General features: G+C 46.4%; 1 protein-coding gene across 1 annotated transcript in view; it reads left to right on the top strand.

Annotated features, from left to right (window-relative positions):
- LOC138215403 (sodium channel protein type 3 subunit alpha-like) overlaps positions 1 to 11,197 on the top strand; it is a 144,883-nt gene extending 133,686 nt beyond the window's left edge. Inside the window, 5 exon segments of the mRNA XM_069177526.1 lie at positions 5,296 to 5,349; positions 5,493 to 5,630; positions 5,771 to 5,875; positions 6,675 to 6,945; positions 9,463 to 11,197. Of these exon segments, the coding sequence (XP_069033627.1) occupies positions 5,296 to 5,349; positions 5,493 to 5,630; positions 5,771 to 5,875; positions 6,675 to 6,945; positions 9,463 to 10,775 (1,881 nt within the window). The 3' untranslated portion in view covers positions 10,776 to 11,197.
- Positions 11,198 to 15,082: the final 3,885 nt, after the last annotated feature.

The raw sequence follows: 15,082 nt of genomic DNA on the forward strand, positions 1-15,082 counted from the left end.
TGTCGTCGTGTAAATGTGTCGTCGTGTAAATGTGTCGTCGTGTAAATGTGTCGTCGTGTAAATGTGTCGTCGTGTAAATGTGTCGTCGTGTAAATGTGTCGTCGTGTAAATGTGTCCTTGTGTAAATGTGTCCTTGTGTAAATGTGTCATTGTGTAAATGTGTCCTTGTGTAAATGTGTCCTTGTGTAAATGTGTCCTTGTGTAAATGTGTTGTCGTGTAAATGTGTCCTTGTGTAAATGTGTCCTTGTGTAAATGTGTCCTTGTGTAAATGTGTCATTGTGTAAATGTGTCCTTGTGTAAATGTGTCCTTGTGTAAATGTGTCGTCGTGTAAATGTGTCCTTGTGTAAATGTGTCCTTGTGTAAATGTGTCCTTGTGTAAATGTGTCCTTGTGTAAATGTGTCCTTGTGTAAATGTGTCCTTGTGTAAATATGTCATTGTGTAAATGTGTCCTTGTGTAAATGTGTCCTTGTGTAAATGTGTCCTTGTGTAAATGTGTCCTTGTGTAAATGTGTCGTCGTGTAAATGTGTCGTCGTGTAAATGTGTCGTCGTGTAAATGTGTCGTCGTGTAAATGTGTCGTCGTGTAAATGTGTCGTCGTGTAAATGTGTCGTCGTGTAAATGTGTCGTTGTGTAAATGTGTCGTCGTGTAAATGTGTCATTGTGTAAATGTGTCCTTGTGTAAATGTGTCCTTGTGTAAATGTGTCATCGTGTAAATGTGTCCTTGTGTAAATGTGTCCTTGTGTAAATGTGTCCTTGTGTAAATGTGTCGTCGTGTTTCAGGGAAACAAAAATCCTCGAGTGAAGAAATAGAAACACAAAGTTAAAAGTCTTCTGCTGCACAGTGACTTCAAAACAAATTAAAGCCGAGTGTCTCCTCCACAGACCGTAGGATTGACTTTTCTGCCACCCCCCTCCTCCCCCCCCTCCTCCCCCCTCCTCCCCTCCTCCTCCCCCCTCTTCCTCCTCCCCCCCCCCCCCACCACCACCTTGATCTCCTCTTTCTCTTTTCCTTCCATCCATTTACTGTCTTCGCCTTCATTTTCCTCCCACCTGTTCTTTGTCGCTCTAACTTTTGACTTCCCCACTTCGTCTCCCTCCGTCTCTCTTTGTCTCCATTTGTCGAGTCGGCTCTAATTCTTTTCTTTTTTTCCACTCTCGCTGTCCATCCGTCTCTCTAATTTAATATCTTTTAAATTCCCTTTAACGTTTGAACACGGAGCCGTTAAACAGCACATCTGCAGCTGAAAACATCTTCATGTAATTCTTCTAGTAAACTGTCAACACTAAATTAGACATAAATAACACCGTCTGATTTTGTTGGTATTTATTTGACAGAATATTTTCACAAGGGCTTAAAAACGATGAAATTAAACTTTACAGGGAGTTCGTTTTTACAGCAATTATAACTGGATTGTAAAATTAAGATATAAAATGAGGATAAAAAAGTACATTTCAGACAGTTTGGTGGCTTCGCCTGAATTTCTGTGTACGAAGGTGGATGAAGACGTCCAGAGACTGTTCCTGTTGCGCGTGAACGGTGCACCAGGAAGCAACGAGCTTCATGAGGAAGTCGTCTCTTCATCAACATCATCGCTGAGTTCCACACGTTAACGTGAACATTAGTGATGTCACCATGGAAACCTGAAACTGGGGGACGAATTCACGGTGACACAAAGAAAACCCAGCTGGTGTCTCCTGAGCTGACACGCCTTCTTCTTCGGTGAAGCTCCGCCCCCTCTTGAAACGTGAACGTCTCACCGGACACGTCGCCCGGCTCGTCTGAAGCGTTTCAAGGGTTGATGATTCAGAGTTTGATATAAATCTGATGTTTCAGGTGTGTAAAGAATCGCAGATTAAACCACTGCTCATAAAATGGTGAAGCAGCGTAACTCGGCCTCCGTCCTCATGAAGGTTGCAGCGTCTCTGCTGAGTCACGCTGCTCCTCTTCATCCACCTTCGTACTTCCAAAATCACGTCTCTTTTTTCGACCACTGTACATTTTTTTTTTTTCTGTACTTCTACAACATCCTTCCTTCGCAAATGTACTTTTTATTTTCCTGAGTTCTCCTTGAACTTTTCTACCCTTTTATTTTGCTTTGCATCGTTTCATTTTCCCGCCATTCATTCATACATTCATCCATCCAGCCATTCATTCACTCATCCACTCATTCACCCATCCATCCATTCATCCATCCATTCATCCATCCATCCATCCATCCATCCATTCATTTATTCATTCATTCATTTCTTTCTGTCTCTCCATCACCTGTCATTAAACACAACATGAACAAACACAACTACCTTCTCCTCCTCCCCTCCATCACCCCCCTCCTCCTCCTCCCTCCATGACCTCCCCTCCTCCTCCTCCCTCCATCACCCCCTCCTCCTCCTCCCTCCATCACCTCTCCCTCTCCTTCCGTTCTTTACTTCACGCACTCTTTTCTTTCCTCGCTCTCGTCGCCCACCGAGGGAGTCCTGAGAGCCTCCAATCAATCAGCGCCTGAGAGGCTTTTTATTTTTAGAGCGACTCCAGCCAAGTGGGAGGAAACGGAGAGGGGGAGGGAGAGGGGGAGGGAGAGGGGGAGAAAAAGTACATGTGGTTTAAGAAAATCAAGGTTCAAACGGCAAAACGGGGAATAAAGAGCCAGCAGAGAAGAATCGGAGAAGTTAGAGGGAGAAAAGATACCGGAGAGGATGAAGACGGTGAAGGAGACGAAGAGCTGATAGAGAAACGGGGATGAATGGAAAGGTGTAAAAGAAGGATGATGGAGGAGAAGGAGGAGGAGGGGGGGTGATGGAGGGATGGAGGGGAGGAGGACGGGGGGTGATGGAGAGGAGGAGGAGAGGTGGTGATGGAGGGATGGAGGGGAGGAGGAGGAGGAGAGTGGGTGATGGAGGGATGGAGGGGAAGAGGACGGGGGGTGATGGAGGGATGGAGGGGAGGAGGAGGAGAGTGGGTGATGGAGGGATGGAGGGGAAGAGGACGGGGGGTGATGGAGGGATGGAGGGGAGGAGGAGGAGGAGAGTGGGTGATGGAGGGATGGAGGGGAGGAGGACGGGGGTGATGGAGGGATGGAGGGGAGGAGGAGGAGGAGAGGGGGTGATGGAGGGATGGAGGGGAGGAGGAGGAGGAGAGTGGGTGATGGAGGGATGGAGGGGAGGGGGAGGAGAGGTGGTGATGGAGGGATGGAGGAGAGGAGGAGGAGAGGTGGTGATGGAGGGATGGAGGGGAGGAGGAGGAGAGGTGGTGATGGAGGGATGGAGGGGAGGAGGAGGAGAGGTGGTGATGGAGGGATGGAGGGGAGGAGGAGGAGCGGAGCTGATAGAGAAACAGGGGGATGAATGGAAAGGTGTAAAAGAAGGATGATGGAGGAGAAGGAGGAGGAGGGGGGGGTGATGGAGGGATGGAGGGGAGGAGGAGGAGGAGAGGGGGTGATGGAGGGATGGAGGGGAGGAGGAGGAGAGGTGGTGATGGAGGGATGGAGGGGAGGAGGAGGAGAGGTGGTGATGGAGGGATGGAGGGGAGGAGGAGGAGCGGAGCTGATAGAGAAACAGGGGGATGAATGGAAAGGTGTAAAAGAAGGATGATGGAGGAGAAGGAGGAGGAGGGGGGGTGATGGAGGGATGGAGGGGAGGAGGAGGAGGAGAGGGGGTGATGGAGGGATGGAGGGGAGGAGGAGGAGGAGAGTGGGTGATGGAGGGATGGAGGGGAGGTGGAGGAGGAGAGGGGGTGATGGAGGGATGGAGGGGAGGAGGAGAGGTGGTGATGGAGGGATGGAGGGGAGGAGGAGGAGAGGTGGTGATGGAGGGATGGAGGAGAGGAGGAGGAGAGGTGGTGATGGAGGGATGGAGGAGAGGAGGAGGAGAGGTGGTGATGGAGGGCTGGAGGGGAGGAGGAGGAGAGGTGGTGATGGAGGGATGGAGGAGAGGAGGAGGAGAGGTGGTGATGGAGGGATGGAGGAGAGGAGGAGGAGAGGTGGTGATGGAGGGCTGGAGGGGAGGAGGAGGAGAGGTGGTGATGGAGGGATGGAGGGGAGGAGGAGGAGCGGAGCTGATAGAGAAACAGGGGGATGAAAGGTGTAAAAGAAGGACGGAGAGTTGTGACAAAGATTTGCTGTGAATTTCCAGACAGGAAACAAGTCATGAAAAACCCACAAAGTTGATGTTCGGCGTGCTGCTGCTTCGCCCTCAGACACAGAGAGAACTTAAGATTTGTCAGAGTGCCGTCGCCTTGGCAACAAGTCACTCAGCACATTTGTTTGGCTGGTCGGCGCGGCAACAGTTGGCGGGGGCAACCCTTCCATTAGCCTCTGGAAATAGCTCCACGCTGCAAAAAGTGATGCGGAGAGAGTTCGGTGAATCCTGAACGATCCAGTTTGTTCCAGAAGGTTTAAAACAAATATTTACTCCAGAACTACAAAACAAAAGTCTGAAATGTCAGATATGCAAGGACGTCTCTCTATCGAGGAGAAAATATTATTCAAATATTTGTGCACCTTAAAATAATTGTGGTAAACTACCACGTTTCTAAAATAGAGTTGACAATAACCTTCATGAAATGATCACCAAGCAACCGAATGGACTTCATGTCAATAAAATGTAAAAAAATAAAATAAACCGAACAGTCCAGGAAAATTAAACTAGATTAACTCAAGTAAACTTTTAGCAGCACAATTGAAATCTTCTATCTCGATTTATCTCCTTATTGATGAACAGTGATGTTTGTCATCATCTGTTTACTGTAAACAATTAAAGGACCTTTCTGTGGACTTTTTGTCACATTCTGTCGGTCGGCTGAGCTGCTGATCTTTTACAGCGCGCTCCCTCTCGCTCACATCCGACAGACCATAATAATAACAGGTGGCAACAAGCCGATTCCAGGTTTGAGTGATTGACGGACGGCGCCCACTCACACCGAAGTTACCTTTTCCCCCTGTTCTCTCCCTCCTCCCCTCACAGGAAGGAAGCCCATAAAAGGACGTGCTCATTGAGAGAATCAGCGGCGGTGTCGTTTCCACCGTCTCGCTCTCTCTGATAATTATCTGCCGAAGCAGGAGGTTTTCTTCGAATCCCTTTTTGTTCAGTTCTTCACTGAAGTGGAGGAAATTGTGCCGGACGTCGTCACGGTGACGTCGGTGGAGAAAAAACTCAGAAACAGAAAAACCGGAGTTCAGGGCCTTTTTTTTTTCTCGGATTGATAGAAATGTGATGCAGAGAAGTGAAAGGTTTCATGTTTAAAGGTCAAGGGGGGTCAAACGTTATTAAATTGTTTTGTTTTTTCTGTTTTCAAGGCAACGTTTAAAGGCTGGATGGACATCATGTACGCAGCAGTGGACTCCAGAGCTGTAAGTTACAGAGAAAAGTCAGATAAATAAATACTGAAATGAGACTTAAAAGATCAAATTAAAGGTCAGAAATAGAAGAGATGATGTGAGAATCAGGAGAAATGAGTTTTTTCCCCCCAAATGATCCGTGTGCTCCCTCGCAGGTCGAGGAGCAGCCCATCAAGGAGATCAATCTGTACATGTACCTGTACTTCGTCATCTTCATCATCTTCGGCTCCTTCTTCACCCTCAACCTGTTCATCGGCGTCATCATCGACAACTTCAACCAGCAGAAGCGAAAGATAAGCGGCACAGCAGATTCACACATTTTTTTTAATGATTAAGAATCTGTGACATTTTTTCGGGAGCCTTTAAGAACAAACATGAATGTGAACGTGACATTTTAACTGTAAAAATAACAGTCGTTGTTGCGTTTCTTTACCTAGGAGGACAGGACATCTTCATGACGGAGGAGCAGAAGAAGTACTACAACGCCATGAAGAAACTGGGCTCCAAGAAACCTCAGAAACCCATCCCCCGCCCTGTGGTACCAACACACCACGAAATCACATTCAGTTCCACATTACGGGCTCGACTTTAACCAACTGAAGCACATTTAAATCCACTTCTAAGTTTAACAGCAGATAATCTAAAGCGCCAAAACGATGTTCTTTATGACAACAAAAACACGTGGAAAAGAACGTGGTCAGAGGTCAACGACACAAAACCACTTTCTGGATATAAAAGAGTTCGTAGCTTCAGGTCTGTAAAATGGTTCTGATCCAGAAGTGTCTTCAGCTGCAATACCAGCGAGTGCCACTAGAGGTCGGCTCCAAAAAGCCTCCGGCTCCATAGACTCCCATTCAACTTCTCTCATCAAATCCAAAGTGAATAAAATGTGTCCATCAGTTATCTCGGTGTTGTTAGCTAAAGTCACTCCTTCTTATTAGTTTTCTGGAGGTCCATCTGAAAATAATCCCTCATTCATTAGAAAAGAAGATTCAAGAAGACCTGTTTTTGGGGGCGTGTCTGTTTGATTGACAGGCCTGTGGTGCAGTCAGGTTACAGCTATCGGTGGGCGGGACGTAGTATCGTCGGGTTTCCAATCAGATCGGTCAGATCCACCGCTGGCTCCTCCCCCAGCTCGTCCAAATATGGTCACTTCCTGCTCCAAACCGCTCCGAACTAGCAAAGATGGTGACGGACAGAATCTGAACTGGAGGATTCATAATGGCTGTTCATCAAAATTTCCTTCTTCCATATAAATTAAAGTATAAAACAATTAAAAAAAAAAAAATTAAACTCTGATTAATCAGTTAAATCAAACGTCTCTTGTCTCGTTGCAGAACGACCTGCAGGGCTTCTTCTTCGACCTGGTGGGGAAGCAGGTGTTCGACATCATCATCATGGTGCTGATCCTCTTCAACATGATCACTATGATGGTGGAGACGGACGAGCAGTCGCCTCAGATGGAGTCCATCCTGTACAAAGTCAACCTGGCCTTCATCATCGTCTTCACCGCCGAGTGCCTCATCAAGATCGTGGGGCTCCGATGTTACTTCTTCACCATCGGCTGGAACATCTTCGACTTCGTGGTCGTCATTCTCTCCATCGTCGGTGAGTTCAAAACACAGATTCATGCGTATTTGCGATCTCATTTCCAAATACCAACCATTCTGACGCATTTTCACTCGGGACATCAGCTGCATCAAAACAAGCGCTCCTACTTTCCCGTGAACTGATAACAAGGCAGCAGAGCAGCAGAAACCAGCAGGAAAATAAACCGACTGGGAACAAACATTGTGTTGATGAAGTCGTCTTCTTTGTCAGGTTCGTCAGTGATGATAAAACTGGGCTGACAAAGCCATCAGATTTTTATGTCAACGCACTGGGAGCTGGCGTGTTGTCATAGCCTGTTGCCATGGCGCCGCAGTTCAGGTGGTTTGTGTTCTCTGGGTTTTAAAAGACACAGCAACAGACAGGAAACTCAAACAAAGTGACAAAGAGGGAAGAAGAAGAGCACAAAGACTGAATACAGCAGGGAGGGAAGGACAACGAGGGACGGGTGAAACTAATCACACAAAAGGACAGGAAGTGAAACGAGGCAGACACAAGTAACTCTGAGTTACCTGCATCTCATTGGCTGACAAGGATCCTGAAAGACGAGCTAAACATCAGAGGACGTGTGTGTGAGCGCTCAGCTGTGGAAACGATGTAATGTCCACCTGACAGTTATCTGTCAACACAGTGACCATCCGGCGCCAAGGTCCTGTGTGTGGTCATATTACAGTACACACACACACTTAAAACACACACACACACACACACACATACACAATTAAAACACACACTTAAAACACACACACACTTAAAACACACACACACAATTAAAACACACACACACACACACACACAATTAAAACACACATTTAAAACACACACACACACTTAAAACACACACACACACACACACACACAATTAAAACACATACTTAAAACACACACACACACTTAAAACACACACACACACACACTTAAAACACACACACACACAATTAAAACACACACTTAAAACACACACACACACTTAAAACACACACACACACACTTAAAACACACACACACACAATTAAAACACACACTTAAAACACACACACTTAAAACACACACACTTAAAACACACACAATTAAAACACACACACACACACACACTTAAAACACACACACACACACACACACAATTAAAACACACATTTAAAACACACACACACACTTAAAACACACACACACACACACACACACAATTAAAACACATACTTAAAACACACACACACACTTAAAACACACACACACACACACTTAAAACACACACACACACAATTAAAACACACACTTAAAACACACACACACACTTAAAACACACACACACACACTTAAAACACACACACACACAATTAAAACACACACTTAAAACACACACACTTAAAACACACACACTTAAAACACACACAATTAAAACACACACACACACACACACTTAAAACACACAATTAAAACACACACACACAATTAAAACACACACACACACACTTAAAACACACATGGCACAGCAGTCTACGGAGGCAGCAACCTAAGCAGGTAATTTAGCTATCAGTGTTCATATTTCCTCCTGTTAGCTCGACAAGATTGTGTGTAATTAAGTGTGTGTGTGTGTGTGTGTGTGTGTGTGTGTGTGTGTGTGTGTGTGTGTGTGTGTGTGCGTGCTCAGACGAGGCTGCCTGGGGGAGGTGAAGGTAACTGTAGCAATCAGAGCTGCCAGAGGGCGGTCCCTGGAGACAAATCAAACATGATTGACCCGTTACATCAGCTGTGTGTGTGTGTGTGTGTGTGTGTGTGTGTGTGTGTGTGTGTGTGTGTGTGTGTGTGTGTGTGTGTGTGTGTGCAAAAGAGAGATGTCAGGGGGGAGGGGGGGACAGCTGAGTTGATGTACGACGTGATGGTGATTCCCTCTCGACTCCCCCCTGCTCATCCCTTCCATCAACGATAACTCAATACAGGGCGACGGATGAAAGATAGAAGTGTGTGTGTGTGTGTGTGTGTGTGTGTGTGTGTGTGTGTGTGTGTGTGTGTGTGTGTGTGTGTGTGTGTGTGTGTGTGTGTGTGGTGACAGGCCAGCTCCCCTCTCCAAGTTTATCATTCCCGGATAACAAGGAAAAGATGGATGAATTACAGTGTTTGACTTGCTGTTCGGGGGGTGTTGGGGGGGGGAGGGGGGGAGGGGGGCTCGGCCCTCCAGAACCAATTACTCAACTTGTAATCACAGCAGAACTGCCACATAAAGAGCGAAACATCCAAACGAAGAGCTTTTAGGTGACGTAACTCACAGCGATGTCGTCAAATAAAAGAAAAAATCGTAATCGTCTTCCGCTCAATCGGTTCGAGGCGGAAACCGACGAAAACTCCAGAACCTGCGGAGGTCGAGTCTCTGCAGACGAACCGCCGGTTAAAACGCAGTCCGACCGACGACCAGCAGCTCGTTTCTCGTGACCGTTAGATGTCAATCAATGACCAGAACTTGCTTTGTGAGAATGTCCGTGATTGAGACGGTGTCCAACGTCTTCGTCTGTTTTTCAGGGATCGTGCTCGCCGACATCATCGAGAAGTACTTCGTGTCGCCCACGCTGTTCCGAGTGATCCGATTGGCCCGCATCGGACGCATCCTGCGTCTCATCAGAGGCGCCAAGGGCATCCGGACGCTGCTGTTCGCCCTGATGATGTCGCTGCCCGCCCTCTTCAACATCGGACTGCTCCTCTTCCTCGTCATGTTCATCTACGCCATCTTCGGCATGGCCAACTTCGCCTACGTGAAGCGGCAGGCGGGCATCGACGACATGTTCAACTTCGAGACGTTCGGCAACAGCATGATCTGCCTGTTCCAGATCACCACGTCGGCCGGCTGGGACAGCCTGCTCAGCCCCATCCTCAACAACTCGCCCGAGGAGTGCAACGCCAACATCCCCCACACCGGCACCACCGTCCGCGGCAACTGCGGCAACCCGTCGGTGGGCATCACCTTCTTCGTCACCTACATCATCATCTCCTTCCTCATCGTGGTCAACATGTACATCGCCATCATCCTGGAGAACTTCAGCGTGGCCACGGAGGAGAGCACCGAGCCGCTGAGCGAGGACGACTTCGAGATGTTCTACGAGGTGTGGGAGAAGTTCGACCCCGAGGCCACGCAGTTCATCGAGTACGCCAAGCTGTCCGACTTCGCCGACTCGCTGTCGGAGCCGCTGCGCATCAGCAAGCCCAACAAGATCAAGCTGATATCCATGGACCTGCCGATGGTCAGCGGGGACAAGATCCACTGCCTGGACATCCTGTTCGCCTTCACCAAGCGCGTGTTGGGCGAGTCGGGCGAGATGGACGCCCTGAAGCAGCAGATGGAGGAGAAGTTCATGATGGCCAACCCGTCCAAGATCTCCTACGAGCCCATCACGACCACGCTGAGGCGCAAACAGGAGGAGGTGTCGGCCACCGTCATCCAGCGCTGCTACCGCCGCCACCTGGTGCGGCGGCAGATGAAGGCCGCCTCGTACTTGTACCGGCAGATCACCACGCCGCGGCACGCCGGAGACGACGGCGAGGAAGGCGGCGATGGGATATTCGGCGAGGACGCGCCGGAGAAGGAAGGGCTGATCGCCGCCATGATGCGGGAAAACTACGGCTCCAGCCTGTTGGGGACGGAGCGCTCCGAGACCATCTCCTCCACCTCCTCCCCGCCGTCCTACGACAGCGTGACGCGAGCCACGTCCGAAGTCTTTCACCCGCTCGCCGTCAAGACAGAAACGGCCGTTGACGCCGCGGGCAGCGAGCCGAGCGAACAATCGCTGGCGGCGGCGGCGGCGGCTGACGCCGACGTGCAGCGGGAGGCGGATCCGTAGTGGCAAACCGAAGAGCAAAATAAAAACGAGGGTTTTTCTCGTTTTGGGTTTAAGCCTGTTTGTTCCTTTGTTTACTGAATGTACCGTAACCGTGGCAACGCTGAGGCGGCAGCAGGAAGAAGCTGTGAGGAGCAAAGTGGGATATTTACTACCTTTAATGTCACTTCCCGTTCCCCGCGGAGCCTCCGGGACTCGACCGAACGGCGTTTCTTTTTTCTTTTTTTAAAGGGAAGCAGGAAGAAGTCGCGGTGAACGCCGTCTGTCCGCTGGACTCCGCCTCCGCCGGAGGGAAAGACTTAAATCCACTTCTTGGGTCTCGACGGGAGACGAGAGTTCGGAACAATGACTGACCTTTGACCTCCGCTACACGGGTAGGGGGGGAGGGGGGCGGGGGGTTGGATCAACTATATCACAGATGTATCCATCATTTATTGGCCTGGGGGGTTCGTGCCTTCCCACCGTTGATCAATATTCTCAGAGTACGCTTGGCTGTTCAGAGTGACGTTATTCCCGGCGCCGTTTTCCCGACACGTTTAACGGTCGGCGGCTTTTTTTCCGGCCGACCGAGACTTCGAGAGAGGAGGGGAAAAATAACGACGTGATTTAACAAAAAAACAAAAAAAAATGTTTTCGTAGTAAAAGTTTAACGTTGTTGATGTTACCAGTCTTTTAATAGCGGTACAATTATTACTATTTTTTTATATTTTTTAGAGTAAGGTGAAGAAGAAAAAAAACAAAAGACAGCGTCTCTCTTTCGACTTCGGAGCGACGCTACGCGACGACAAAGCGGCTGAACTCCCGTGTTGCAATAGATGAGGAGAAGGATGCGGTCAGGACGAAGATTAATACAAAATCTAGAGAAAAAAAAGCTGAAAGGCGACTTCATCGGGTTTTTTTGTTGGCAGTTTTTTGCACTTTTGAGTTTACATGTGCCGTCACGTCACCTGACTTCACGCTGCGGAAGAGGCCCGGGACCTCTTTCTTTTTTCTTCTGGAAACCTTTGCGATGACACCAAAAAAACTAGAACAAGTGCACAACGAGATTTTCTACGCGGTCCCGAACTCTTCCAACACGTGTTCTTTTTGTTCTTTTGTTTTTTTGCCATTTGTTTGTTTGTTTTTTTGTTTGTTTGTTTGTTTGTTTGTTTGCCGGCAGGTGATTTGTCTAAAAGTCCAGATTCAAGGTCGATTTTCCTTCAACTAAAGACTGGAGGTCACCGGCTCGCAATTGAATTGGCAAGAATACCACTTTTTAATACTTTGTGGAAAATTGAGTTTAACTGAATAAATATTTCAGAGAAATATCAAATCAGCTGCAAAAATGATTAAGTTAATTATTTTTCTCTTTACTCAAAATCCAAACTGAAATTTCTTCAAACACTTTTCATCATTAAAGGCTGAATAAATGAGCTCCAGAAGCCTGGCAAAGATGTAAATAATGAAGATAAATAAAGAATATTCTTCAGCGTGCAGCAAACCGTCACTCTTTGGATTTTACCCGAAGAAATATGTTCACGCAGGACTCTGGTTTGCTCGTGTTGGAATCACTGACTCACTGATCCGTACGATTTTAATGACAAATCACCCGCCGTCACTCACGATCCGTCTGGTCGGACGTCGGCTCGGCACTCAGGAGAACTTCAACCCGACTCTCCGAGCTCCTCCTCGAGGTCCGATGAGGTGTCAGCCGGCGCCGACCGGAGCGCGACAATCGGCATCGGGATTTCACCGCCTCATTTCAGATTTATGAAAAGCTGAAAAGGCCACGTTTATCTTCGTGTCCTGGAAAAACCTCCTCTTCAAAACTGGAATATAAATAAACCCCAAAGTGATTATCGGTGCAGAGACAACAGGCCGGCCTGCTGCTTTCCTGAGATTCAACAGACAAATATGAAATCTAAAAGCTTTCAAATTCACCTTTTTTCTTTCTCCGTTCAGTTTGAAACAAAAATATTTTGATCTCTGCAACTTTTGAGACTTTTCACCATAAAATGTTTCCTACTGTCAACAAATCAAACTTTGACTCCTTTACGACGTCGGTGGCTCTCAGCTGGAGGTCCGCTGGTCCACCAATTTTAGAAACACATCACAAATACACAGGTTTTTTTAATAAAGTGCAGTGATTAAAAAAAATAAAAAATAAAAAAAAATAACAACAAACGGAAGGAAATAATGCACTTTTTGAGGACTATTTTCAATATAAAAAATGTAAAACGTCACCAGACTTACTTTTAAATGTGATCTGATTTTTCAGAGATTCTGACAGATTTAACATGTTTTTCCGGGACACGAGGAACTTTTCTGTTTCCATTTTTCCCGCCAAATGATTCGAAGCATATCGTTTCAAAATTGTGGGGAAATTAATTTGGTGAGTTCACTTTAAAAAAAAATAGTAATTGCCGGTTGGAACGATGTGATCATAGATGTACTTTGGGTTTACCTGCGCTCGCAGGTAAACCCAAAGTACATCTATTGCTATTAAAAAAAAAATGACAAAACCATTTTTATAGATGCAGATTTTATATTCAGCACATTTTTTTTCCCCAATGATGTCCAAGTTTGAAAGGAAACTCTTCGAATCTAAACACCGCTGTTTGTGTATTTATTTATTTATTCATCGACTTTGTTTTCTGCTTGATTTCTTTATGATTGTTGTTTAAGAATAAGCGAAACGCTTCTTTATCTATTTTGCACAGAGAAACAAAAACAACAAACCGCGTCAAGCAATAACGGTTTGCCGATATACCTTTTAAGTGAATTCTTAGGCGACGCCCGACTTCGCCGAGGCTTTTTCTCGCTTTATGAATTCGGGACAAAAAAAAATATCAATACGGCAAAAAAACAACGTTAACACTTTGAGCGTCTGGTTGAAATCTGATGAACTCGGCCGGACGCAGCACTGACGGCGTTAACGTGGGTTTTCCAGATGAACGCGCGCGCGGGTGGGGGGGGGGGTAATACGGTGGCAGGAAGTGGCTTTGAAGTGGGCGTCGCCGCTTTGTTTTTATTAAGATGAAGTGTCAAAGTGTGCGTGTACAGCGTTCGTTCAGTCTGCTTCGATCTCAATACTTCGAACAAACCTCTCTCTCTCCGTCTCTGTTGTCGTGGTTACCCGAGGGATCTTTACTAAAAACGCTTTACTAGACTAATTTTAAAAAGGAAAAATGAAAAAAAAAAAAATATTTTACTGGCACCGTCTGGACTCTATTTCTACTAGATTCTATTGAGAATAGATAACCATATAAACTAGGTAACTACTTAAGACACTGCTGAACTCTGCTGCGAGGCGTATTTCAGGTTGCAGTTGTGCTGAAGGGCTGTTTTCAGTAGCAATAGACCCAGAGTGTGCCTGCTACATACGAACCCCTACACTCCAAGCCATGCGTTCCCATTGGTTGATTGACAATGAGGTTGATTGATTGGTTGATTGGTTGATTGACTGAGTATTTGATTGGTGTCACATTTGGCTGGTTGCTTGATGAATTGATTCTTGTTGGTTTTTTTATAATTAACAATGTTCCCGGTCCCCTCCCCCTCTCCCCCCCTCCCCCCCTCCCTATCCTCCTCCGTCCGTCACCGCTGTGACTCTTCTTCATGAGTCATTGAACAAACAGCACAGAGAGCTGATTGGCTGATGACACTTTTAAACTGTCGAAAAAAGGGTTCAGATTCACTAAAGTCTAAAACAGTGCATTTTTTTTATCACGAATAAATCACACTGATTTGTAGCGAAAACACAAGAAAGCGAAGCAGAAAATGAAACGCTCCCTGAGAGAAAAAGTGAAAATGTTCACATGCACAGTACAACAGGGACTCGGCATCGAACCCGACACCGTTCGGTATCAAAAACTGGCTTCGAACCTCAAATCAGATCGATTTCAGCAAAGTTCTCATCTGGCTGCTTTATGTTTGAGATCGTCTTTTGTTCAATGAAAGAAATTCAGAAAATCATAGAAAAATGAGAAGTACATTTTTTAGGTTATTGGAAATCTCGATCAGACGTAGTTCACAACGTGGAACCAACAGAACTAGAGATAGATAGATAGATAGATAGATAGATAGATAGATAGATAGATAGATAGATAGATAGATAGATAGATAGATAGATAGATAGATAGATAGATAGATAGATAGATAGATAGATAGATAGATAGATAGATAGATAGATAGATAGATAGATAGATAGATAGATAGATAGATAGATAGATAGATAGATAGATAGATAGATAGATAGATAGATAGATAGATAGATAGATAATAGATAGATAGATAGATAGATAGATACTTTATTAATCCCCAAGGGGAAA

This window comes from Embiotoca jacksoni, unplaced genomic scaffold (genome assembly GCF_022577435.1).
Source record: "Embiotoca jacksoni isolate LCO1_2020_lvr unplaced genomic scaffold, fEmbJac1.0.p SCAF_75, whole genome shotgun sequence".
Taxonomy (NCBI): Eukaryota; Metazoa; Chordata; class Actinopteri; family Embiotocidae; genus Embiotoca; species Embiotoca jacksoni.